Consider the following 25,185-nt stretch of genomic DNA (forward strand, 5'->3'; position numbering starts at 1 on the left):
TGATAAGTAAATAAATTTATTAATAAAAAAGTGCAATCCCAATACACAAGCTGTGTACAGAAGAAAGCACAGAAATGATACAAAAGAAAAGAAGAGGACAGAACAAACAAAGAATTTACAACTAATTAATGTACAAAGAATCCATCAAATCTAATAATCCCTCTACTGAAAAAGATACATGCAGCAAAGTCCACTCATATAAAGTCTTCAAAAATAAATACTTCAACTTCACAACACTGAGTTCTTGGTTCTCAAAGCAGCAGGCGTTATGTTCTCTCCAAATACACACTAAGGAGCCGCTTGCCATACCTTCCCAATACCTCTCCTGCCAAACAGCCCCTTCCAACACTCCAACATCTCCGGCACCTAAAGTTGCATCACCCAAGAAACACCCAACAAATGAGTTACCATAGACCACAAATCCCTAGCCACATCACAATGAAGAAATAGATGGTTCACATCCTCCCCATTACATCACACATGAAGCACCACTTGGTAACAAAGAGACCCCTACTCATGCAATCAAGATCCTCCCCAAAACCGCATGCCAAGACAAGATAGCAACCCTCAAAGGGATACAAGTTTTCCAAATGCTCTTCCTAAGAAAGTCTGCACCACCCCCCTTGCAAAGTGTTGTAGTAGCTCTTCACTTGAAAACCCTGTTGAGGTGAAGGGGTCCACACCAATGTATCATCCTTCCCATGTTCCCATGATGAATATTTGTGTTGTAGAGTTCCACCAACAACCGAGGCACATTGTCTACTTCCCAATCTTGCACTGCACGAAGAAAGAAAAGAATCCAATGCACCTAACCATGCCCACGCTCAATATAATAAGCCACTGTAGCATCACTACTTCGCTCAATAAGGAACAATGCAGGATACCTCTCCTTGAGGGGGATCTCAGCTTGCCACAGATCATGCCAGAATCTAACTGTAGATTCATTACCAATATCAAAACGAATGAAGCATTTGAATCTAAATCCCATCCACTTCTAATATACTTCCACAAACCCACCCCATACACTCCCCTAGACACCCAAACACCAAAACTCTCTGTCTCCAAAATGCAATTTCTTCACACCCATAACACTAGATCCACTTATCTAAAAAATTTTGATTAAAGGTCAACAGTTTATTAATTTCCAAGCCCCCACTGCAAACAGGAATGCAACAAATATTCCAATTGACTAGATGAAATTTAAATTCATCACCCATACCACCCCAAAGAAAATCCCTTTGATTTTTCTTCAATCTATTTGATATGCCCATAGGTAATAGAAAAAATAAGTGGGGAGACCAGATAACGAACTCTTAATAAGTGTGAGGCAAGTGTTGCACTTGAGGGAGGGAGATTCGAATACAAGATTTTTTCACAGGATGACCAATTCTAATAGAAGAAATAATGTTATCGAGAATCTTATGGTTAATGGGAGTTTGTCTTCCAATCAGGATATGATTGCGGATTGTATTACTTAATTTTTCATGTATTTATATTCTGAGCAACAAGTTGTTAGATCTTTTCCAGATTTGTTGGACTTTCCAACGATATTTGAAGATAAAGCGGAATGGTTGGAGAGACCTTTCAAGGAGACAAAGATTTTTGAAGTCGTTAAGGATTTCAATGGTGACAAATTGCCTGGGCCAGATGGTTTTCCTATGTCTTTTTTCCAATCTTGCTGGGAGATTCTCAAACCAGATCTTATGGCTATGTTTCACCATTTCTTTGCTAAAGGTCAATTTGAAAAAAGCTTGAATGTAACCTTCATTACTCTCATTCCAAAAAAAATGCTACAGTAGAAGTCAAGGACTTTCGCCCAATAAGACATGTTGGGGGGTTTTTAAAATTATTGCTAAAGCTTTAGCTACTCGACTATGCGCGGTCATGGGAGATATAATTTTAGCTTCACAGAATGCTTTTGTTATGAACAGGCAAATTCTTGACCCAGTTCTTATTGACAGTAGGTTGAAGTCTGGTATGCCAAAATTACTTTGTAAACTAGATGTTGAGAAGGATTTTGATCATGTGAATTAGGGCTTTCTTATGAATTTGCTAGAGCGTAGTGGTTTTCCTGATAAGTGGATGAGGTGAATTTTCTTTTGTCTATCTGATGTTCGTTTTTCTATTCTTATTAATAGTTCTCCCTATGGTTTTTTTGAGAGCTCCAGAGGTTTGAGACAAGGAGATCCTTTGTCTCCTTTGTTATTTGTTTTGGGCATCGAAGCTCTTGGAAGAATGTTGGATAAAGCTACCCATGAGGGTCACATGTCAGGTTTTCATGTAGGTAATTTACAGGGTAGATCTTTGTTGGTGTCCCATCTCCTCTTTGCTGATGACACGTTAATTATCTATGATGCTAACCTTAATCAGATTTTGATTCTCCGTATGGTGCTTATTTGTTTTGAGGTTGTTTTTGGTCTGTCTAAAAACAAATTTGGGTAAGTTAGAATTGGTACCTGTGAGAGTGGTTCATAATATTGAGATATTGTTGAATGTCCTCAACTGTAAGCAAGATACTCTTCCAATGAAATATTTGGGTCTTCCTTTGGGTGCAAAATTTAAAGATAAGACAATATGGAACCCAATTCTGGAGAAGATGGAAAGGAGATTAGTTGGTTAGAAACATTTGTACTTATCCAGGGGTGGTAGAGTCACTCTAATTAAAAGTACTCTATCAAATTTGCCTACTTATTTCCTCTCTTTATTTCCTATCCCTGCTTATGTGGCTAATCGTATTGCAAAACTTCAATGGAATTTCTTATGGGGTGGTCTAGGGGATGAACCCAAATTTCACCTAGTTAAATGGTTCACTGTTTGTAGTCCTCTTTCTTCCGGTGGTTTGGGGATAAGGAATTTGAGGATTTTTAATGAAGCTTTACTTGGGTAGTGGTTGTGGAGATTTGGGCTTGAAAAAGATGCTATTTGGCAACAAGTGGTAGAGGTGAAATATGGATGTGTATGGGGCGGCTGCTGTACAAGTTCAGTTGCTGGTCCTTATGGTGTTAGTTTGTGAAAAAATATCAGTCAGAGATGGCCTTCTTTGTCTCATTATATTGTGTATGAAATAGGTGATGAGTCGAGGGTGAAGTTTTGGCGAGACCGATGGTATGGGGAGACATCTCTTGTTGTAAGCTATCTTGAATTATTTAGATTTTTTCGAGATAAGGAGGCTAGTGTGGCTGAGCTTATGAAGTTAACTAATGGAACCCTTCATTGGGATGTAAGTTTCTTTAGGGCTGTCCATAATTGAGAATTAGAGGCTATGTTGAGCTTCATGGATACCATATATGGCACTTCTGTAAAGGGGATTGGGGAGGATAAAATGAGATAGAAACTAGATAGAACTAAGGGGGTTCATGGTTAATGCTTATTATTTTTTGCTAGTGAGCTCTAATGATTTATGTTTCCCTTGGAAAAGCATATGGAAGCAGAAGATCCCCTCTTGAGTGGCTTTCTTTTTCCGGATTGTAGCTTGGGGGAAATGTCTGACGATTGACAATTTAAGAAAAAGGAAGGTTTTGATATTGCATTATTGCTATATGTGCAAGTGTAATGTTGAATTGGTTGACCATCCTTTCCTTCATTGTCTGGTTGCCATGGATTTGTAGTCGGCTTATTTGGAGTAAGTTGGGTTATGCCAAAGTTAGTTGTGGAACTCCTAGCTTATTGGCAAGGGTGGTTTGGCCGTCATCAGAATGGTCATATATGGATAATTGTTCCTCATTGTCTAATGTGGGTCTTTGGAGAGAAAGAAATAGTAGGTGTTTTAAAGATAATGACAGATCCATATCAGACCTCAAGTTATTTTTCTTTAGAACCTTAGTAGATTGGCTGTCAGCTTTGCGAAACCAATCATTCTCTTCCTTTCTTGAATTTCTTGATTTATGTCATTTTTGTACTTGATTTGTTTGACCAATGTATGCTTCCTGTTTACTAGGGCATCCTTTTTTTATATCAATAAATCTTATTAGTTATAAAAAAGAAAATAAGTGTGGGATGACCCCTTTCGAAAAATACATTTTCTTCCACCTAGCTTAATCTCCTTTGCATACGCTCTAGTATAGGATCCCAAATAGAATTAGCTTTAAAAGAAGCTCCTAAAGGAAATCCTAATTCCAAATATTTCATCGGAAGAGATGAAATTTGACACCCCAAATTGCTTGCCAATTCCTCAATGTTTGGAACCTCTCCTATAGGCATGATTTCAGATTTGCCCAATTCAATTCACAAGCCTGAAACTGCCTCAAAGCACAAGGATACGACGAAGATGTCGAATGTGTGTAGAATTTACCTCACAAAAAAGGTGTATCATCTGCAATGAGGAGATGAGATATAAACATTGAGTCCCCTCGAAAACTGTCAATAGAAAATCCACTTAGATAACCTCCTAACACCGCTCTAGTGATCGTCCTACTTAAAACCTGGTATTGATAAGTAATTTATCTTTGAAATGTATCTTCTCTGCAGATTTGGAAGTGCAAAGTTTGATTGCTTCAAGTCACGTATGTGTTGGTAAACAAAAAAATTTGTATTGTTAACGTCATTTTCTTTAATGAAAACAAGTTATTAGATCAAGCACCATTAAACTTTTGATAAATCCAAGTATCTTGTATTTGATTGTTAATTTGACTAATTATAAAATAGTCTGTATTGAAACTACTTGACAAAAAGATGATTAGTGACATGAACAATACAGAACATATGTGGATATGTTTTTTGTGAGGCGTTTCTGTCAGACTATTGTTCTAATGCGTAATATTAGAACCAGGTATCCAGTGTGCTCTGGAATTTATCAAAATGGATATGTTACCACTAAGTTAGCATTTGGTGGTATCATGTTTTGAATTATTTTAACAATTATCCTGCTGCCTTGTATCTGTTTACACCACTGGTATATAATTTATAGGGTAGTTGCATCTCGTGCTTGTAATAGTTTTCACAAATAATTGTGTACTTATATATAAGGGCAGAACTACAGAGAGTAGTTAACAAGCTGTAAATTTGCTTATGTTTACATTGGTTTAGTTGTTAGAGTTGAAGACCTAGGAAAATTATTACATTTTCTTTCACTTCTACTTTCTTTTTACTACTAAAAGAGGAGACGTTTTCCTTTGAAACAATGAAAAGGTAATCAAAGTGCTCTCAAGCTGTGTACTTTTACTGACACTGCCACAGCTCAACTGGGGTTTGTCAAATGTAAAACACCTTTATATCACGTGTTTTACCATGCTTTCAAGTGGTGTCAGGTTTGAAAGTGAATCTAGGTAAGAGTGAGATGTCCTGGTAGGGGAACTTAAAGGTTAGAAAACATGGAAGATGTTCTGTGCTGTAACAAATGAATTACCTGGTATGATCAATTTGTAGTCCCATTATTGAGAAGGCTAGGAGATTGGAAGAAGTTTTATTTGTCCAAGCGGGTAGTTTGACTCTTTTAGAAAGCACGATTCTAACTTATGTGGCCAATTGTTTGGGGGAAAGGAAATTGCCCACTTTTAATCAAGCATTATTGGGTAAATGGCTTTGGCAATTTGGAGAAGAAGACATGCATGGTCCATAAATTGGGTTAGGAGTACCCATGTTTGTAGTTTATGGAGGAGAATTAGGGCAGTTTGGGAAAGATTTATGGATCATGTGCAATCCAAGGTATGGGATGGCTACTAGGTGAGGTTTGGTTTGTTAAGTAAAGTGGGAATCAATCTTTGAAGGATTGTACCCAATTAGGCCTTGATTGGCTCTTTCCTAATTTATCAAAATGAAGGGCCTACGTGTCAGGTTATCAAAGATTTCCATGATTGAGAGTTGGAGTCAATTGATTGTTATTTGACATGTTGTACTCTAGTATTCCATTGAGAGAGGGCCTTGATCATTTGAGTTGGAGGTTGAATAGCAATGTTAGGTTTGATGTGCGTTTCTATTTGTGCAGCCTTGACTGAGGCTAGTACTACACTTTTCCCTTGAAAGAGAATTTGGTGTGCTAAGGCTCCAATACTTTTAAGGCTGGGTCCTTTGTTTTAATTGATTTTGAAGATAGGTGTTTCAGTCTTTTAAATTTGTTCCACTTAAGCAAGACGCATGTGCTTGTTATGTGCAATAAGATTCTGTCAAACATGACAGCAAAAGTAACACCGGGGTGCAAAGTGTGATAAGTTTGATAGTTTAGGGTGCAATATGTGTATTCGGATAGTTTAGGGTGTAAAGTGTAATCTGGTGCATAGTTTAGGATGATAAAATGTAATTTCTCCTTTAATTAATTAATTGTCATATTGCAATAGTGTTGTGTCCTACATTTTTGAGAATTTCCATGTCATCATGTCCATGTCCATGCTTGTTAGAGTTACCACATGCCGTTGTGGACATTTTGGAGAGAGAGGAATCATTGCACTTTTGAAGATGAAGCATCTCTGCTGAAATCGAAGTCATTATTTACGAGATAATTGTTTGACTAGTCTTGGGATTTGGGTCTTACTGATACTTATTTTACTGTATTTTCAGTGACTCTCTCTTTTCGACTGTAATTCTTCTTTAATTCTAGGCTATCTTAGACTCTTAGTCACGCATCTGGTGCACATGAGGTAAGTATTTTGGTTTAATAAAATTTTATCGCACACACAAAAAGAAGCTCTTCCCATAAGCCAACATTTTCTATAACCTATATTTTCTAAGAACACTTCATGCATTTTTTTTTAATCACTTGAAGGGCGTAAGGCCAGAATGTGCGCGCATTGTTGCCTGTATGTGTGTGTGCATTATTCTGTCACTTAGAACTCATATGATTTGCATTATCATAGGATGAGAGACTAACTGAAATGGAAGACATGGGTATGATACAGCTCTATGGTATATGTGATTTTACTGTAGGCATGATAAATCTTTTCCTCTCTACTTGTTCATGGTGTAAGGGGCCTTACCATCTGAAATTTGCAGAAGAGGTTTGTTTGGTGTACATAATCTCTAATTTATTTTTCAATAATTTGATTTGTGATTTGGGCTAATGAACTTCAACTTAAATGACAAATTGTCCCTGGTAAGAGGGTGAGAAGGTGGGTTCAAGACCTACCAAGTGCACATGTAACTTAATCTTTTTTTTTTTTTTTTTTTGAGGAACAAAATGATCTCTACCTTAATATTGTAAGGGTGAACATTTTAAATAAATGTGTTCATATATATATAAAAAGAAGACTTGGAGGTAAGAGGTTCTTGGTAAATAAATGTGTTCATTTATGTCCTTTTAAATCAGTTTTTCGTTTCTTTCAACTTCTGCGTCTAAACGCTAAACTTTAAAGTAGTACTAAATATTTGCAAAGGCCTGTTTGCGCAGAGGCATAGAGCCATAGGGGCATGGTGGAAAAACCCTGTACTTATTTATTTATTATTTTGTGTGGTTGTTAGAGCTTGTTGTTGGTTATTAAATAGGGCAATCGTTGAACCCAATGCTACAGGGCTTCGGGCTGCCATTATTGCTAGTGGTGGCCTTCAGTCCTAATTTTGATTGGCCAAGTAAAACGGAAAACAACTTATTGGCAAAGGGAAAACAACGAGGAAAATTGCCAGATAACATTATTTTTAAAACATATTCGTTAGTTAGCATTGTTATCAAATTATTTAGGAAATTAGTGTCTTGAGTCTATTAGACTCGATTTTGAAATGCTAAATCGAGTACAATGAACTTGATTTCAACATTGTACTGTAGCTGACGTGGAAATTTGTCCACGTAGGCATGAAAATTGAGCTTTACAGAGTTTATTCTTTTAAATTGAAATCGAGTCAGTAAGGCTCAATTTCGATACCCAGCAATTCTTACCACTCGATACTAACAGCGGCAAAGCACCAAAGAAGCAATAACGAAGCAAACTAGGCGGCGAAAGCTTTAGGCAATGGTGGTGAAGGCTTCAAGCGAAAGAAATTGGATCGAACTTAATGTGGGTGTGGTTTCTCGCCACCGCTCCAGTGGAGGAGAAGAACACATTGGAGTTCTAGAGAAGATCTTGCTAGAGGAGAAGCAACCCAGGCGGGGATTCTGACTAAACCCAGGTGGCGAAAGCTTCAGGTGAGGGAAATCAGGTCAGACTTAATGTGTGTGTGGTTTCTCACCGCCGCTCCAGTGGAGTAAAAGAACGCGTTGGAGTTCTAGAGAAGATCTTGCTAGAGGAGAAGATCTGATCCGATCAGGTATTTGTTTTGGGTTTTGCATTTGGTTTTGTTCATGGGTTTTTGGGGCTTGGAAGTGGAGAGTGGGATGGTAAGAACTCAGATCTGGAGAAAGTAAAAAAAAGGAAGGAAGAACAAGAAAGCGAAGTCTCCGATCAGTTCTTGAAGAAAAAACTAAATTGAGTCCTACGAACTCGATTTCTATATGACAAAACTCGAGTCCATTTGACTCGAGTTCTATGTCTACGTGGACAAATTTCCACGTTAACTGTTGCATGATGTTGAAATTGAGTTCATTGTACTCGATTTAGCATTCCAAAATCGAGTTTATTACACCCGAGATACTAGTTTCTTAGATAGTTTTGAGAACATGCTAACTAACAAATACGTTTGAAAAATGGTGTTATCTAGCAATTTTGGCCAAAAACAACTTATTGTCAAAGATACCATTTTAACTCTTATATTTTGGAGTCATAGTCAATTTGATCCCTTATTTTCAAATTGTAGTTAATTTGGTCCCTTATTGGTGTCATGGAAATATTATAAGAGCATACAAGCTTGCCATGTTCTGCATTGAGCAGAAATTGTTGGCTGAAATCATCCCTATCTTGGTTGTTGATTTGGGTTTGATTTTTTTGGGTTCATGTTCTTTATACTCAAGATCTGTATATCCAAATCTATTTTTTTTTTAAAGATTTTTCTTTAATTGATAATTTAATTTTTTATTTGGATGCTAATGTGGCATTTTTAATGTTAATAAAAATATTATTATTATTATTATTATTATTATTATTATAGTAGTTACGTCAGCTTCAAGTGTGCCAACAATGTATATCTAAGCATTTTCCATTAGTGACTTAGGCTGTGTTTGGCTCTAAGTAAAATCTTTTTTGAGTGTAAATTATTTTTAGTTGAAAGTATTTTTTGGAAAGGAAAGTATTTTCTGGTTGTTTGGTTGCGATTTGGAAAATATGTCTGAAACAATATTTCCCGTGCTTGGCTTGGACGAAAATGTATTTCTAGTATTCATTTTTTGATGTTTGGGTTGTGCGTAAAATAATATTCGAAAAATTCTAACCCATCATACCTGTAAAGTCTTCCCATATGTCATCTAGCAATACATGAATTACACAAGCAAAAATTCACCTTCCTGGAAGAATTCAAAGCATCCATGATACACAATAAAATCATAAACATCATATTACCATTCATAATATTTGGTACATGACTATATATAGATGTCAAAAGTACCGTCTAACCATTGAAAGTACTCCATCCAAGGTCTACAAAAATGATATGTCCAAAGGTACCTGAACATTACAACTATGGACAAAACTTAGATACAATACCTTAGGTGTTGTTCCTTAGGTTTCCCTCTTAAGATTTAGTCATGTGGTTACTTAACTAAAAAATACACTTCCATCCCATTAAAAAAAAAAAATTCCACATGGTAGAATCTTAAAGGGGGAACCTAAGGAACAACATCTAAGTATTGTACTTAAGTCTTGCTCTACAACTATACCTACCAAGCTTACACACCTAAAACTGAAGATACATAACTTGGGTGATTGTACCATCCCAAGTCTACAACATTCTACTTTCTAGTAGTCAAGGTATGTAACTGTTATCCTTTGGAACATAATAGTCCACAAAATATATGTACTGTCATCAGAGTTTTGGAGTTAATAATACATTCATAGAAAAGTAATACCAACCAATGTTTATAGTTAATACGTATTTGTCACATAAAAGGTACCATCACAAAAAACCTACTATCCTAAGTCATCACCATCCCAAGTCATCAAAGTTGAGTAAAAAAGAAATCATCCATCCAAAACTTTCGAAACTTAGCATTCTTTGCCAAAAATCCCTTGCTAACTTCTTGTTTTCAAACAAATGATCAAATGCAGTTGCAAGCATATCATCATTATATCCCTCCACCGACATGACCATCACCTTTGCATAAAGATGAGTGAAATCAGCATGCCCTTGGTTGATAGCTTTCAAGGCCATAGCAATTTCCTTCAATTGCTCAAATAGATTAGTGTAAACGCTATCATCAATGGGAGGTGGACGGCTTCTCTTACGGTACTTTGAAATTTTTGATCCTATGGTGGATGATTCAACAACATTCTTACCCTTATCCACAACAACATCCTCGCCATTATCAACAACATTCTCAGTGTCATCAAGGTTATCCTATTGTGTCTCAAGATCAACATAAGACTTGGCAAAACTACAAGTTGCCATATCCTTACCAACAATAATTGTCAACTCATCATACATTTCAATCCTTTTGTTCAAGTATTCAGCATGTTTACAATGAGCTTGTAAGAAAAAAAAAAAAAAAAAAAACACAATTCATTCAACCACATTTAAGACACTAGTATAATCATTATTCACATGTAACCATCTTCCTTTTGATATGTTGAACATATAGATTTCAATATTTATTCACATTAAAGGCATTATACATCTCAATAGCAGCAAAAATAACTTCCTCTTGATATGTTTTGGCATCACATGTAATCATCTTCAAGTTGTCATTCCATTCAAATCCACTTTTTTTACAGAGTTTTTGGATGGTAGACCACATAGTCCTCAATGTCCATAGCTAGTTCTCAACAAATGTAGGGTAACATTCTACTTCAAATTTCTCAGATATAGCTTTAGCTACAATTGCAAAGGACCCTGCCTTAAAAGTATTGGAGGGCTTATTTCCTTTCATAGTCTTCTTGGCAAGGAGTGTAAGCGTTGTAGTGTGCATTGAAGGTAACCATTGGAATTGCTTAGACGGACTTTCTCTTTCAACATTGCTACATATAAACATAACAATTAACAATGAGAGTAACATATAAAATATTTATAAATAAACATAACACTAACAAGAGTTTAATATCTTAAATCAACCTTCAGAATTGCACAAACAACCAAACAAATATTTGTAATAACTAACCTAAACATAAGATAAGTTGTTATAGCAAACTACAGTGTGAACATAAATCCACCTAGCAAGACCAAAATAAATATTGTTATTATACAACACATAGTTAACATATTACATTACAACATCAACTAGGGCATTATACAGTACACATTGAAACCATAGAAAATTCAAACACACATATACTACTATTCTCTACTCATTGTGTAATCATTCCTTGTGGCTTAACATATCTCCTCTCTCTTAAGATTTTATTTTCTACTTTCTTGAGTAAAGTCCTAATGTAAACATGTTTCCGATTCTCTATCACTAAAATCTACTTGATTCATTGCAGCTTCCATAATATAGTCACTAAGTTCAACCCCCATAAATATGAATGGCACAACATGCTAAAACTACTTCCACTTGTATTTCAAATGACCAAAATGGTTCTGCATCTAAGACTCAAACATTTCTTCAATACTCCAAACCCTCGTTCAATAATAATTCACAAGGAAGAGTGATGAAGGTTGAACAATTCACATGCATTTTCGGGTGGACAATAATTAAACTCTTTCAAATGATATTGAGCATTTCAATAAGGTGACAAAATTCCATTTTTATTACCATAGCCCAACATCACCAAGATAATATTTACCTACATATATTCAATAAATAAAAACAAAATCACTACTAAATAAATAAATAAAACAAAAATTGAAAATAATAAATCAAAAACCTCAAATCTTCCTATAATACCTTTGGAAATTGTAAATCTCCCTAGCCTAGTGAGTGCATCATTTAACACACGAGAATCATGTGCACTACCTTCCCATCCAACCAAGATATATGTGAACTTCAAGTTAAAACTAATTGCAACTAACACATTTTGAGTTGTTCCATCTTTTCTACCATGAAACCTTGTATTTTAGGTGGCACAAATGCGTGAACATGTGTACCATCTACTGCTCCAACACAATCCTATTTTTTGACAGATTATTGCTTTAAAAATTACACAAAATCTTATAACAATACACAAAATTCAGTAAGTCTCAATATTTACATTAAAATATGGGTAGAACCTTCTGCTTTCTCCTATCTCTAGGGGTGTATCTTCACTAGGTAGTCTTATTAGAAATTTATATAATTTCAAAACCTCTATTAAGACAATCCTAAAATATCTATGAACAGTCTTAGTCGATCTATGGAATCGACTACCAACTACACGAAACATCACATTATGACCAATGATGTGTAAAAACATCAATACTTGCTTCCTAATGAACATGTGAACGGTTGCCCGTATAAGCTCTCTCACAAAAAGGATGTTACATAACTTATGGAAAGCTATAGGCTTTATCCTAATTTGACTTACATAATGTCTCTCACTTCCATAAAGAATATTATTTATGTAACGCTCTCTTTTAGTTGCATGATTAATATATGGTGCTACCAATCACCTTCACCTCAGTTTCTTTAATATTACAACCCCTACAATTAGGATAGATGCAATAGATAGAGGCAAGAACTACTACTTTGATTTTTTTTTCTTCATCTAAAAATAACAAATACTGTGGTATAAGAGATACATTAATAGACATGCTATTATAGACATAGTTAGTATATACAAAACTTCAATTACAACAACACAATGAATCCACAATCCAAAATACACAATCAACGAACAAAAACAGCAGTAATAGTCAACAAACACAACAACATTGGTCTTGCAGCCACAATCTGCACATACCTCCACAATAATTGTTGTTCAACTATCCAACTCCATATACATACATATATTAATATATAACCATTATTGTAATTAGTACTAATCATCCAACAAAAATATCTTTTCAAATGACTAAAAAAGTACGTGTGTGTGTATGTGTGTAAAGATAATAGAAAAAATTGAGTAGATCTGAGGTGGGATTGAGGTATGACAGTGTTTATAGATATAGAGAGACAGAGGGACAAAGGGAGAGTGAAGTGGCTGGAAGGATAAAGTGAGAAAGAGTGACAAATTAGTGGCTTCAGAGTGGCAAATCGGTGACAAGGCTTTTCAAATTGAGAAGAGAGAGTGTGGGTCTTGGGTTCCAGGTGTAGATCGGTGACATGTAGTTCATGATTTAGCCTTGGCTAGTTAGAAGGAAAGAGAGAGGAGGAGCAGCTTATCTTCACCGATGGACGAAGCTTGCATGAGGGACAGCGGTATGGTGAAAGGATTGTCCAAAGCTTCTAGTTCTTTCTCTCTATCCTTCGGTTAGCTGACTTGTGAGTGAGGATGGAAATAATTTGAAGGTAAAATGAGAGTGTAATATGTTTTACACTCAACATGGCTTAATTTTATGGTTAACTGGAATTTATTTTCAGTTTGACTGTATTTCAATGTTTACCCAAACAGCATTAAGGGTATAAAATGTTTTCTCAAATTTCTTTACAGTTAAAACAAACACAGCGTAAAAAAATTCTTCTACTCCAATGAAAATTTGATTATTATATCAATAATTAGGATAGTTTAATTTAGGTAAAACCCTAGTATCTAAGTGTGGGTGAGTTGGGCCTGAGGAACCAAGTCATCCCACCTAGACAAAGCCCAACACGAAGTCCAAGGCCCATTAGGTGATGTGGGCCTGATACACATGGGGGAAGGTAACCCCGGGCTTCATCTCAATAGGCTTGATCTCTAGCTGAGTGCCGGGAAGTGGGGCGACCACATCCTAAGAGATTCCTTATAAATCGGTGGACTGAGCTGACCATAAAGGAAATTTGTGTGCGGTCCCAACGCTGAGAACTAACGATTCTGAAAGGAATCTACTCCCAAACACTGTCTGGCGTCAAGAATAAGTTCCAAAGGAATCCTCTGAATTCGTGAGGATCCCTTAGGATTTTGGTGGACATGGGAATGTGTGAGTAAGTGGGGAAAGAAATGATAGCCACCCACTAACAGAGGGCTATGAAAGGAGGCCGAAGCAAGGGTAAAAGGGGTTGGAAATTGGAGAGAGAGAGAGAGAGGGAAAGAGAGGAAAGCACAGAGAGAGGGTGAGTGAACACACTGGGATATTCAAGGGGAGTACTATCACTTGTTTGGGGCCTTGATTGATAGCATTGAGTACAACCCCCACGTACAAATAAACTGTAAGCCCATTATTGCAGCAGAGATGATTTTGGGCACGCACACTAAAATTTAAGAAAATTTTAAAATTCTATTGAAAAAAATTCAAAATTAATTTTAATTATTTTAATCTTTTATCATAATTTTGTACTTTAATATAATAAATTTTGCACACTACATAATTTCCCCGTGTCAAATGGCTCAAAACATACATGTATAACAATAAGTTAATTTAGAGTTTTAGAGTGACTTACTAATTACTATGACAGTTTCAATAATTTTGTAAAATACTATTTTTTTAAGATAAAATTTTAATTAATCCCACTGGCATACTACTATATAGTTTTATAATAATATATTATTTAAGAGCAATTTAGAAGGTAAAATGCTACTCATGAGTATTATATATAGTATGTTAATACTAAACTAGAAAATACAAGAACTTACCACCACAAACCTAAACAAGATTATTAAGTCATTAAGGATGAGGCTTTACTAAAAATATTACTATTTCTTTTTTATTCAATTATTAATTTATTTTTGGCTTTACCTCCTTGCAGAACAATTTGAAGAAATGCAGAATAGCGTTGAAACAAAATACTTTTGCAACTTTCTTCAAAAAAATTAGTGAAATTGGCAATGCTATTGCCGATTTCTTAAAGCAACTAAAATTTTTATTTATTATATTTTTTTAATAAATGGATGACTTTCATGTTTTCTTTGATGTTTTTAATTGACAATAGCATTGCTGATTTTTAGGTGAAACATTACATTTGTAATAAAATAAATCAAAAATTTATTGAGTGGTTTAATATTGATAAAAGTTACACCAATCCTTAATTCAAATCGCTATAAAAGGAAATCTTTAATTCAAATCCAATATAATAGTCAAGATTCTTGTCACTCAATTGACACTATTAAATGTTTACAATAAACACGTTTAGAGTTCAAATCTCCACTCTTTCAACTTTTAAATTATCAAAAAATAAGTTAAAAATATAATATAATGATTTTTAAATATGTAATATATTGATATTAAAGGTATTAGAAACTTAATTTATCATATAAGTTTTATAATTAAATTAATGTGTCATTTTTTAAGCACATAACAACAAAATAATTTCTAAGATTCTTGCAGTTTAACTAGTTAGCACTTGACACCTCTTGGTGTTTTTAAGAAAAACATTTAGCTTTGTTTGTTTTAAAGTAAAATATTTTCAAACGTAAAATATTGACATGTAAAACATTTTCAATAAAATATTTTCAAGTGTTTGATATGACAAGTAAAATTTTTCAAGCAAACCACCAAAACTGATGGCTCAACATTGAAGCTACTGGTGCTGGAGGTTTAGTGACTGGACTGCTGGAACTGGCAGTCATAATCAAAATGGTGTCTCTGGTGATTGGACTGTCGATGTTCACCGTTGGAGCAGTATCTTTGGTGATCGGACCTATAACACCGGTGGACATAATGACATCTTCAATTATTGGACCTCTGGCACATGTTATGGTGTAGCATCTTTGGCCACTGAATTGCTTACACCAGTCGCTAGTGAGGCATCTTTTGCCACTAGACCGCTGGAGGCTAGAGGTGTGCATAGGTCGGGTCAAGAGGTTCTATCAACCCAACCCACAATAGTGAGTTTAAAAAAAAAAAATTCAACCCAACCTAACCCAATCCATTAAAGGAGTCCAACCCAACCCATGTGGATCAAGTTAGACCCATGTGTTTGACATTTTTTTTTTTTTTTAAATTTACTATTATTAACATTAAATTGAGAATTATAACTACACTACCACAAATAAGAACAAATTTATAACCAAATTATCCTGAGTATAACACCAAACTAACATAATCTATATGAGGAGAACTTAGAGTTTGAGTTTTATTTAGGAAAAGGGATAAAAAAAAAATAACAAAATTGTATAATATATTTTTAAAATTTTAAATATATATTAAATAGAGGTGGGCCAAGTTGGATTAGGCGGATTTGTGAATTTTATGACCTAAACCCAACCCAACCCACTGTAAAAACAAATTTCACAACCCAACCCAACCCAACCCACCAACCCCTAAAAACTGACCAAACCAGACGGGTTAGGTTGGATTGGGTCAGTTTTGGCGGGTTGGCTACATCCCTAACTGGAGCGGAGTCTCTGACCTTGGCATCGATCGTCGAAGCGATGTCTCCGGCCACTTGACCGGCGACCTAGTGACTAGATGGGGAATGGAAGCCACTATGCATTTTTGGAAAATATTTTACCAAATTTTCAAAAGTAAAATATTTACAATATTTTATTAATGATTTTATGATCAACAGAAAATATTTTACAAGTTTGACTATATTTTACTTGTAAACAAACACATGAAATGAGAAAATATTTTGCAAAAACTATTTTACTTCAAAACAAATAAAGCGTCTCAAATCCTCGCATCCAAACTTTTGATGTATATATATATAATAATAATAAAAAAATCATTTACACTAATCACTTTTAGTGTCACATCAATTTGTAAATTTTTCAAATAGAAATTGATACTAATTTTAGTGGTTTTCAATCCCACAATATTTCCCATGAAGACGTAAAGAAACTGGTTAGCTGTAATCCTAAATTCTAATTAGAAATCCCGAAATTTTGTTCTTATTACTCGAATATAGAAGACCAATTGATTAAGATGTACTACTATTTCTCTTGTTTTTTTAACGTGTTAGACGTACTATTTCTAATTTTTTTTACAGGAAAAAATAATTCTAGTAGATTACAGAATCCTCTTATAGGCTCTTAGCATACTATGTCTTAATTCTTATCTAAGCTCAAAGGCTCAAACGGTGAACCCCATTAAATTTCCTTGTATACACGACAAGTTATGTTTTCGAAAAGGAAAAACATTTAAGGAAAATATTTTGATCCTAGAGTGTAATGATGTAATGAGTGTTTATTATTATATGTCCGGTACGTATTTTATATGTTGGATAAGTTTTACAGCAAATACTTACATAAATATGTGTACCTAATAATATTTGTGCATCGATCCCACTCTAATATTATTTCAGCTTCATATCAATATCAAACCTCAATCGGCTCCAGCTACCACAAGACACCGCCGTGAATTCCGTATATATAGATGCAACAAGAAACATTGATAACTACCCTTAACCCCACCTATAAAAACCCTTGAACCTTTGGTATTTTTTCCAAGCAAAAAAACTCCCCTATATTTCTTTTCATTCCCAATGAGAAAGAAAAATAGTAGCAAATTAATCATCCCACCATGGAGTGACTTTGACCCTTTCTTATTATCACATATACTTTCGTTTCTTCCCCTCCATGACCAACTGTTTGTCACTCCTTACGTGTCTCGTGCATGGCTCACTGCAACTCTAGACACCCTCTTCCACAACTCCATCTTAGACCTCGTTTTGATCGATGAGCTTGGCGATGAAATCCAACGGCTGAGATTCACTCATCTTCTTCGACTTGCTATCAATCGGTATCATGGTTGGGTCTCTATTTATCTCCCAAGGAAGTACATGCTTAGTTACTTCGCTATGGTTTACATAGCCGAAAGAACTCCAATGATTTCAAGTGTTATTATGCCTTGTGATGTTGCTCTACATGCTTGCCTTGTTCACACATCTTTGCTATATTGGAAAAACCTTAAGGTTTTCAAAGCAAGACTTGATTCCCATAAAGGATTACTATTACAAGAACTTGCTGATTCTTGCAAAAACATTGTTGAGCTTGGTGTTCATGGAGAAATTACAGAGAAGGAGGTTTCAAGTATCATAGAAGGGTTCCCTCGGCTAAAGATTTTGGATATTTCAAAGTCTACTTTGTGTCACAAAGCTTTGAGCTTGCTCTTGGATGGAAAGTTGAGGAGCCTTAGGGAGCTAGACATTTTGCATTGTTCGATTGTCGGTGATGATGGAAAAGACATAACTCACCCTACATCTCAAATGCTGTCCATGAAATTCAACAGGGAAATCCAAGAGAAAGCTTCTCAGTTAAAGAGTGTCAAGTTCACACATTGCTTGGGAATCTATTGTAAGCACTGCAGGGAAAAGTATTCAGATTTATTATATAATTATTTTTTTCAACTTTTGTATACCCGGTTTTATGAAAATAATATATAAATTATTACATTGCTTAGGAATCTCTTGTAAGCTAGCTGTGCAAGGAAAAGTTTTTGAGTGGAAGTGATCTTTCGGCGAAATAGAATATTCAACTATATATGATAAGGGATTAGCGAGTAACAAAGGTAAGTATATATCATTATTATAGGTAGAATGTTATGAAGATGACGATGACCACGTTAGGTGGCTGCAGAACACCATTTTATCTCTATATGGTTTGTTTTGTGTGATAAGCAATGATGTTTTAACTATTATGCAATTCATTGATATATGCTTTATATGGTTTTGAGTTTGACTGGTTGTTAATGTTATATTAATAATTTTTCTTTTGTTTTTTTGGTTTTTTTTTTTTTTCTCATGTTCTTTCCTTCCGGATATTAATTTTCAATATAATAAGAGCTTTTTCATGTTTTGAGATATCTCTGAAAGTTTGAAAATCGATTGAATTTTTATGGCTAAATTCCTAATGGTTATTATTGGTATATGATGACTTTGAATTTTCAACTCATAGTTTCCAAGGTGTGCTGGTGTGGTGCTTCCACCAATTGAATTACAATTCCGAGGAAAGAAAGTATGCATCGATTGTACATTTTGTCATGATTTCATTTAAACACTTAATTTCTACTTTATTTAGATTAGAATAGAAATCTAAAAAAGTAGTAAATTTGATAACCACATGAATATGCACTTTTAGTAGGAAGGTCTCACTGATTGCGTTTGCCGACTAGGCTAATCACGTATGGACAAAATATACAAAGGAGCACTTGACACGAAAGTTATCTATGAACTTTTTGGGGAACCACGTAGTACAAAAAAGCCAAGTTGAGGATTTAGAAAAAGACACTTCGGTTTGTTGTCCTTAAACGTGGACCATAGATCGCAGCTGACTCATTAATGAGTGTTTGTGGAACCACTCCGTCGGCTGTCTTTTTCTATAACATGGACCATATATTCCCCCTTTTAGTTTTGTTCATTATCTTAAACACATGCACTTGACAAAAGTAGCACATCATCTTCATTATCCATGGTTGAAAATATCTAGTGGAATTCACTAGTTTCATTTATCCTCTTTTTTTTTCTTTTTTTCTTTTTTTTTTTTTTTGGGGGGGGGGGTGGGGAGGGGGATTGGTACACATGCAAGAAACTATTTCACATAGTACACCAAACAAAAACAAAAACAAATAAAAACTATTTCACATCATCCAAACATTGAACAACTAATCTTTCATCAGATACAAGATTAAATTGAATCCAAAAAACTCTTTCTATAATCTAAAGCAACTAAGTAAAACAAAAATTACAGCAGCTAAGAAATAGAATTGAAACAATATACCACAAGAAATGTAATATGTGGCATTTCTTTGGACTGCAAATGTTGAGCCAACCTCAAGCTTAAGCACCACCATTACAATCAGATGGTAGTGAGAATATCCGGTAGTTGCCCCTGAAATCCTCAGATTTCAGGGGCAGTGAAATTCGAAGAGAAAAGATTTAGCCTCCTTGATATAACTCTATGATTTATGCAGAGCAGCAACCAACTTTCTTAACAGCTGAAACATCATCTTTGGTTCCAACATTTATGGTTTGTCCTTTAGGCAAGGCTGCAGGATCATCTCCAATATCAAGTGCTTTCCGGCTGACCACTTGAAATATTTGGGTTAGCACTTCAGTGAATGCATTCTCAACATTCATAGACTCAAGGGCAGATGTCTCCATAAAGAAGGTGTTCTCTCTTTCAGCAAAGGCTGTAGCATCCTCAGTGGATACAGCACGCAAGTGACGCAGGTCTGCCTTGTTACCCACAAGCATTATCACGATATTGGAGTCTGTGTGATCCCGTAGCTCCTTCAACCATCTCTCAACGTTCTCAAACGTGATGTGGCGGGTGACGTCATAGACAAGCAATGCACCCACAGCTCCTCGGTAGTATGCACTAGTTATTGCACGGTACCTATGGTATCAAACGATAGAAGTATAATTTCAGAAATAAGAGGATAACATTAGAACCAAGAATTGGAAAAGGGGGGAAAAAAAGAAGCTTTTTTTTTTTTTGGTTCATATATGTATTGCCTATTGACATCAAACGATGAAAGTAAATAATTCAGACCTTCAGAGCAATGCAACAGTATCATTTATATTGTAATTGTAATAAAAAAAAGTTAGTCATATAAATCACTACCAAAATCACTGAAGGGACATTGTGAATCATCCTCCACACTCCCCCCCACCCCCCCCCCCCAAAAAAAAAAAAAAAAAAAAAAAAAAAAAAAAAAAAAAAAAAAAGAGATCATTTTGACACAATACTAAAAAGATATGGACTATATTAAAACATTTGAAAAATCAGCAACACCAGACACAGTATGTACAGTCATGCCTGAATGCATAAGACAGATTGGAAAAGCTTAAAATTAATTTTGAATGAACAAAAAAAAAAAAAAAGAATTTTTCATTTTAAACAGGGTCATTAATCCGAAAATGCACCAGTTATATATCAATATATAAATGAACAAAATATTATCTAATCCAGCTTAAGAGCATAATGAGGAAGTCTGTACAATTTTTGTTTAGATACAGGACCCATGATCCAGAAGCCAACAAATAAATGACTTGGACAGTGCAACTGTTAGTCTTATATGCAAGTACATATACAAAATACATAACAAATTTGATACTTTGTTATGATTAAGTGAAAAGAACAAATGGAAGACTTTTTGATCCTCCTACTCTCACCACCCCTTTCTATACATGCTTCCCTCCTGTGGTCAATGCTTCAGATTTGCAAATGGGGCAGACATTCTTCACAAGCAGCCACTTCTGTAAGCAATTCGCATGGTACTCGTGACCACAATCAAGGATTCCAATCTTCTCTTGGCTCTTATAATCATCCTGCAAAACCCCACCAAAAAGACATAATGATACCAGTAAATTAGGAGAATGAATATCCCACGTAGAAAAATTAATACAGTATAATACAGTCCAAACTTCACTATCACTAAACAGTTTGTTTTAAGATACCTGGCATATAATGCAAGAGTCAGCTTCCTGATCCGCAGAAGCTGCCTCCTCCAGATTGATATTAGGAGAAGATAATAAATAAGTTTTTGTCTTTAACTGCCTTGTGATAGTCTCCTCTGACAACCCGACACTTACATTGCCAATCCGTTCTCCCAATGCAAGAAGCTCCTGAAGATTTAAAAATTTCAAGTTAAGAAAGCTTTTATAGGAGTCAGCAAAATTCGTACAAAATCAAAACCACATAAGTATTCTGGTTTAATATATCAAACATTAACACTATGCAAGTCTGTATCTACACTAACTGGCTTTTCCCAGCAAGGACAATGACTAATTTAGCTTCCTCAGCTTACCTCATAAGAAAAGTGCTCTATGTCCAACCGCATTTCTCTGTGATGATCAATCAAATTTCCCATTTGATAAAATTCTGGCATCTCTAGTATGGCAGTTTCCTACACATCAACCAGAACAATTAATACCAATTTCTAAAAACAAGTAACATAAATAGTCATTGTTCACTAATATATACCATAAATTCCAAATAACAGAACAACCACTTATTTGAATGAAAGAATGACAGGAAAATGGCACAATTGGAGAGAATATTACATCAGCCTGCAGAACTCTCAATTGTGGAAGGTTGCGATGTCTAAGAGTTGCCTCAGGCGCAACTCCTCTGTGAGGACGGTATATCCGAAGCCCAGTTGGTGCAGCGGATCCGGGATGCCTATGACCCATCTCAAAACTGTTCTGAGCAGGAGTTGGAGTGCTGCGTGAAGAATTTGTGGAAACTCTATATGAAGGTGCAGCTACTTGGGGATGAAAGTTTATATTTGGGCTTCTCACTGCTTGCATTGGTGAGCTTGGATGATGATGACTGTGGTGCCGGTGGTTAATGGGAGGAGGATGCTGGAAACTAGGGGAACTTCTGTTGCTAGCTGTCTCATGATATCTCTGCACACCCATGCTCCGAGCCTCCATAGAACCTCCATTGACATTGCTCCCTGTAAGGAATATGAAAGAGAGAGGTATCTAATTATTCCCAAATGAAGGTTGATTAGTGACAAACATAATAATAAGGCTCCATTGCCACAACAGAAATCTTCCACTCAGAAAACAGACGCTGAAAGAGGAGGAACTGCTTTCACATTCTAAAATATAAACGGAAACAAAACGTGTAGAGAACACGTCAAAATCCACAAAACAAATAGAGATTTTTTTTTGCTTATTCCATCATGTAAACACCTCTAAGAGCTTGTTGAAAATGATTGACCAAGATGAGTTTTCTGACATAAAATTACCACCATGGGAACAAATGGAACTCTGAAAAGGAAAAACAAAAATAAGTTATTTACCATGCATATAAGGCATTGCAGGAGCCTGGTTCCAGGCTGAAGTACCTCCATCACCAGAATTACTGCTCAACTGTTGGTCCAACCAGAGAGTACCAGCTGGCTGAAAATGCTGACCCATATAGTTTCCTTGAATCAAATGATTATGGTCATTCACCAAAAGAGAATCCATCCCAGTAGCACCTGGTCTGTTCCTCAAACTATTCTGGGGTCCTATTTCCATGGGTGATGGAGTAGTAGCAACCCCTCTGTACTGAGGCAGAGCAAAAGATGTAGCATCCATCACAGCAACCCCATCAGGATGCCTTATATTCAAGGGCGCGACTGAAGAACTAGAACCAGATGAGGCATTATTATGTTGGAAACTCCCTGCAACTCCTTCGGCATATTTTCTCTTAAATGGACCCCTGCCATCATCCATAAAGTGAATGTTCCTTCCAAGCTCATCTGCAGAAACTCCAATGCCCCCATAATTGCTGGCAGATGGCAACTGACTAGAGGCCCCATGACTTCGGGGCACAGGTAATGCCCCACTACCAGAGGAAGGTGTCATGTAAGAATAGTAAAAGTTGGATGCAGGTGCAACGCCTAAGTCAAGATTATGATGATGCTGAATTCCATTGTACTGTGTCATCCCATAGATCATAGCATTGTCATAGTGCTCTCCTATATATTGGACATCAAGATTAGTTGTGTTCCCTGAAGATGATACCATAGTTCGGATATTAGGCTGTCCAAAGTTTTCATTGGCCCCCAAAACAATACAGGGCTCAGAATGGAGATAATTCTGGCCTTGTTGATCCGCTAACATACTTCTATGCCCCATGTTGAACACCTGCTTTCAAGCCACAATGTTTGACAAAAATAAGTCAGATCAGTTGGAATGATGAACTTTTTTTTTTGATAAGTAAGAAAGAAGTATATTCAAGAAACTACCTCATGAAAAAAACATAAGGCAGGCAAAGGATACAGGGGAGGAAACAAACAGGAAAAACAACAAAACAAACAACATCCAACAAAAACTAAGAACAAAGAAGAGAATTGAGGAACAAAGGGAGAGAGTCACTAGAGGTGAGTCCCCAAGCCCTAGACCAATCAAAAAGAGAGCCACTAAAGAAAGCTAGCAACTGGTCATCGGATTTATCCTTGTCTTCAAAAGTTCGCCAGTTTCGCTCCCTTCAGATACACCACATTAGACAAAGAGGAGCTAAATTCCAAATGCTAGAGGAGTGCTTTCCCAACCAATTCCACCAACCAAAAAGCGTATCTGCAACCGATCTTGGCATAAGCCAAGAGATCCCAAACTATAAATCAAGCATAGAAAGCTATAACTATAACCATAACAACAACAATAACTATAACTATAATTATTGGCAATTATGCACTATTTCAATATAGAAAAATAAAATAAAATAAAATGCATGTTCTATTACTCAACTTGTCAGGTGACTGACTATATGAACACAACACAAGATGAAAACTACAAATAGAAGAATAAACTTCAGCTTGTGTTACCTGACTTACCTCAGAAGATAGAAAATGTGATATTAAAAATCTCAATACATTTTAGAAACAGACTCCAAACTATAGCTTCCTGTGAAGCATCCCAAATTCCACCACAAAGATATAGCGGAAGTAATTCAACCTGCTAGGCTGCTATTATGTACTTATACCTACTTCAGCTCCATATTCCTTTTTCAAGATTTCATTCAAAAATTCATAGAAAATAGCAAAAATTCTCTCACAGAGGGTGAGAAGATCCTAAAGGAATATCCTAAAATTGAATTTTTATTTTTAATTTTATATAATTTAAAAAATGCACCTTTTCCTTTTTTTAGATAGACAGCAGGAAGGAAGGAGGTGAAAAGGGGGGGGGGGGGTTTGGTTATCTGGAAGAGTTGGGATACAAGAAGCAAAGTGAAGGAAATTTTTGTTGTGAACAATGGGTTTCAATTTTTCTTAGACTTTCTCTTCTGGGTATTCAAGATTTCGTGTGTTGTTCCTGTTTTTGAATTCCAACATGATCGTTAACAAGATAACATTAAGAGTCTTTATTTTTATTTTGTAAATTTTAAAGTGAGGGTTTCAATATTGTGATAAATTTTCTTCTGGGTATGTGTGATTTTATTAAAGCTGTGTCAAGTTTTTCTTTTTATTTTTTATTTCAACATGATCGTTAATTAAAAAAAAAAAAGGTATAATTTTTTCCTTTAAAATTTAAGTAATAGGTTTTGGTTACCGTTACCTGGAAACTGGAGAAAAAAAGAATAAAGTTGAACGAATGTATAATTTTCTTTTTGAATTTTGGATAAGTTTTCTTGTGGGTATCTTAGAATTAGTAAAAAATTGTGTCAATATTTCAAGTTCTTTTTTTTTTTTTCTCAAGATTGCAACATGATTTTTAACTATATGACGGTAATTTAAAAAAAAAAAAAATTAATGGGTCTCATTATTTGCATGTATAATTATCTGGAACTGGGTAGAGAAGAAGAACAGTGGAGA

General features: G+C 35.4%; 3 protein-coding genes across 6 annotated transcripts in view; 1 reads left to right on the top strand and 2 right to left on the bottom strand.

Annotated features, from left to right (window-relative positions):
* Positions 1-17,419: 17,419 nt before the first annotated feature.
* Positions 17,420-18,868, top strand: LOC112039450 (uncharacterized). The gene is made up of 2 exons (XM_065764115.1): positions 17,420-18,230; positions 18,831-18,868. The coding sequence occupies exons 1-2, from the start codon at positions 17,420-17,422 to the stop codon at positions 18,866-18,868; spliced, it is 849 nt and encodes a 282-aa protein (XP_065620187.1).
* Positions 18,869-19,837: 969 nt separating this feature from the next.
* Positions 19,838-20,451, bottom strand: LOC112039436 (ras-related protein RABA1f). The gene is made up of 2 exons (XM_024072312.2): positions 20,390-20,451; positions 19,838-20,270 (listed from the first exon to the last, which is right to left on the bottom strand). Exons 1-2 carry the CDS (start codon positions 20,449-20,451, stop codon positions 19,838-19,840), a joined length of 495 nt encoding a protein of 164 aa, XP_023928080.2.
* A 332-nt stretch (positions 20,452-20,783) lies between these two features.
* Positions 20,784-25,185, bottom strand: part of LOC112039435 (probable E3 ubiquitin-protein ligase ZFP1) — a 7,504-nt gene continuing 3,102 nt past the window's right edge. Inside the window, exons 2-7 of one of the 4 annotated variants that reach the window (XM_024072311.2) lie at positions 23,750-23,961; positions 22,687-23,518; positions 21,941-22,335; positions 21,685-21,783; positions 21,335-21,502; positions 20,784-21,205 (exon numbers count right to left, since the gene is read on the bottom strand). In XM_024072311.2, the coding sequence (XP_023928079.1) occupies positions 21,059-21,205; positions 21,335-21,502; positions 21,685-21,783; positions 21,941-22,335; positions 22,687-23,509 (1,632 nt within the window). In that variant the 5' untranslated portion in view covers positions 23,510-23,518; positions 23,750-23,961 and the 3' untranslated portion in view covers positions 20,784-21,058. The other 3 variants (XM_065764155.1, XM_065764156.1, XM_024072309.2) reach the window with 3 other exon arrangements.

This window comes from Quercus suber, unplaced genomic scaffold (genome assembly GCF_002906115.3).
Source record: "Quercus suber isolate HL8 unplaced genomic scaffold, Cork oak 2.0 scaffold_542, whole genome shotgun sequence".
NCBI lineage: Eukaryota > Viridiplantae > Streptophyta > Magnoliopsida > Fagales > Fagaceae > Quercus > Quercus suber.

Coding starts and splice junctions, on each gene's coding strand:
- LOC112039450 (XM_065764115.1), top strand. CDS start 17,420: ATGAGAAAGAAAAATAGTAGCAAATTAATCATCCCACCATGGAGTGAC. Junction 18,231..18,830: donor ACATTGCTTGGGAATCTATT/GTAAGCACTGCA, acceptor TTCAACTCATAG/TTTCCAAGGTGTGCTGGTGT.
- LOC112039436 (XM_024072312.2), bottom strand. CDS start 20,451: ATGATACTGTTGCATTGCTCTGAAGGTCTGAATTATTTACTTTCATCG. Junction 20,271..20,389: donor TCATCGTTTGATGTCAATAG/GCAATACATATA, acceptor TTGATACCATAG/GTACCGTGCAATAACTAGTG.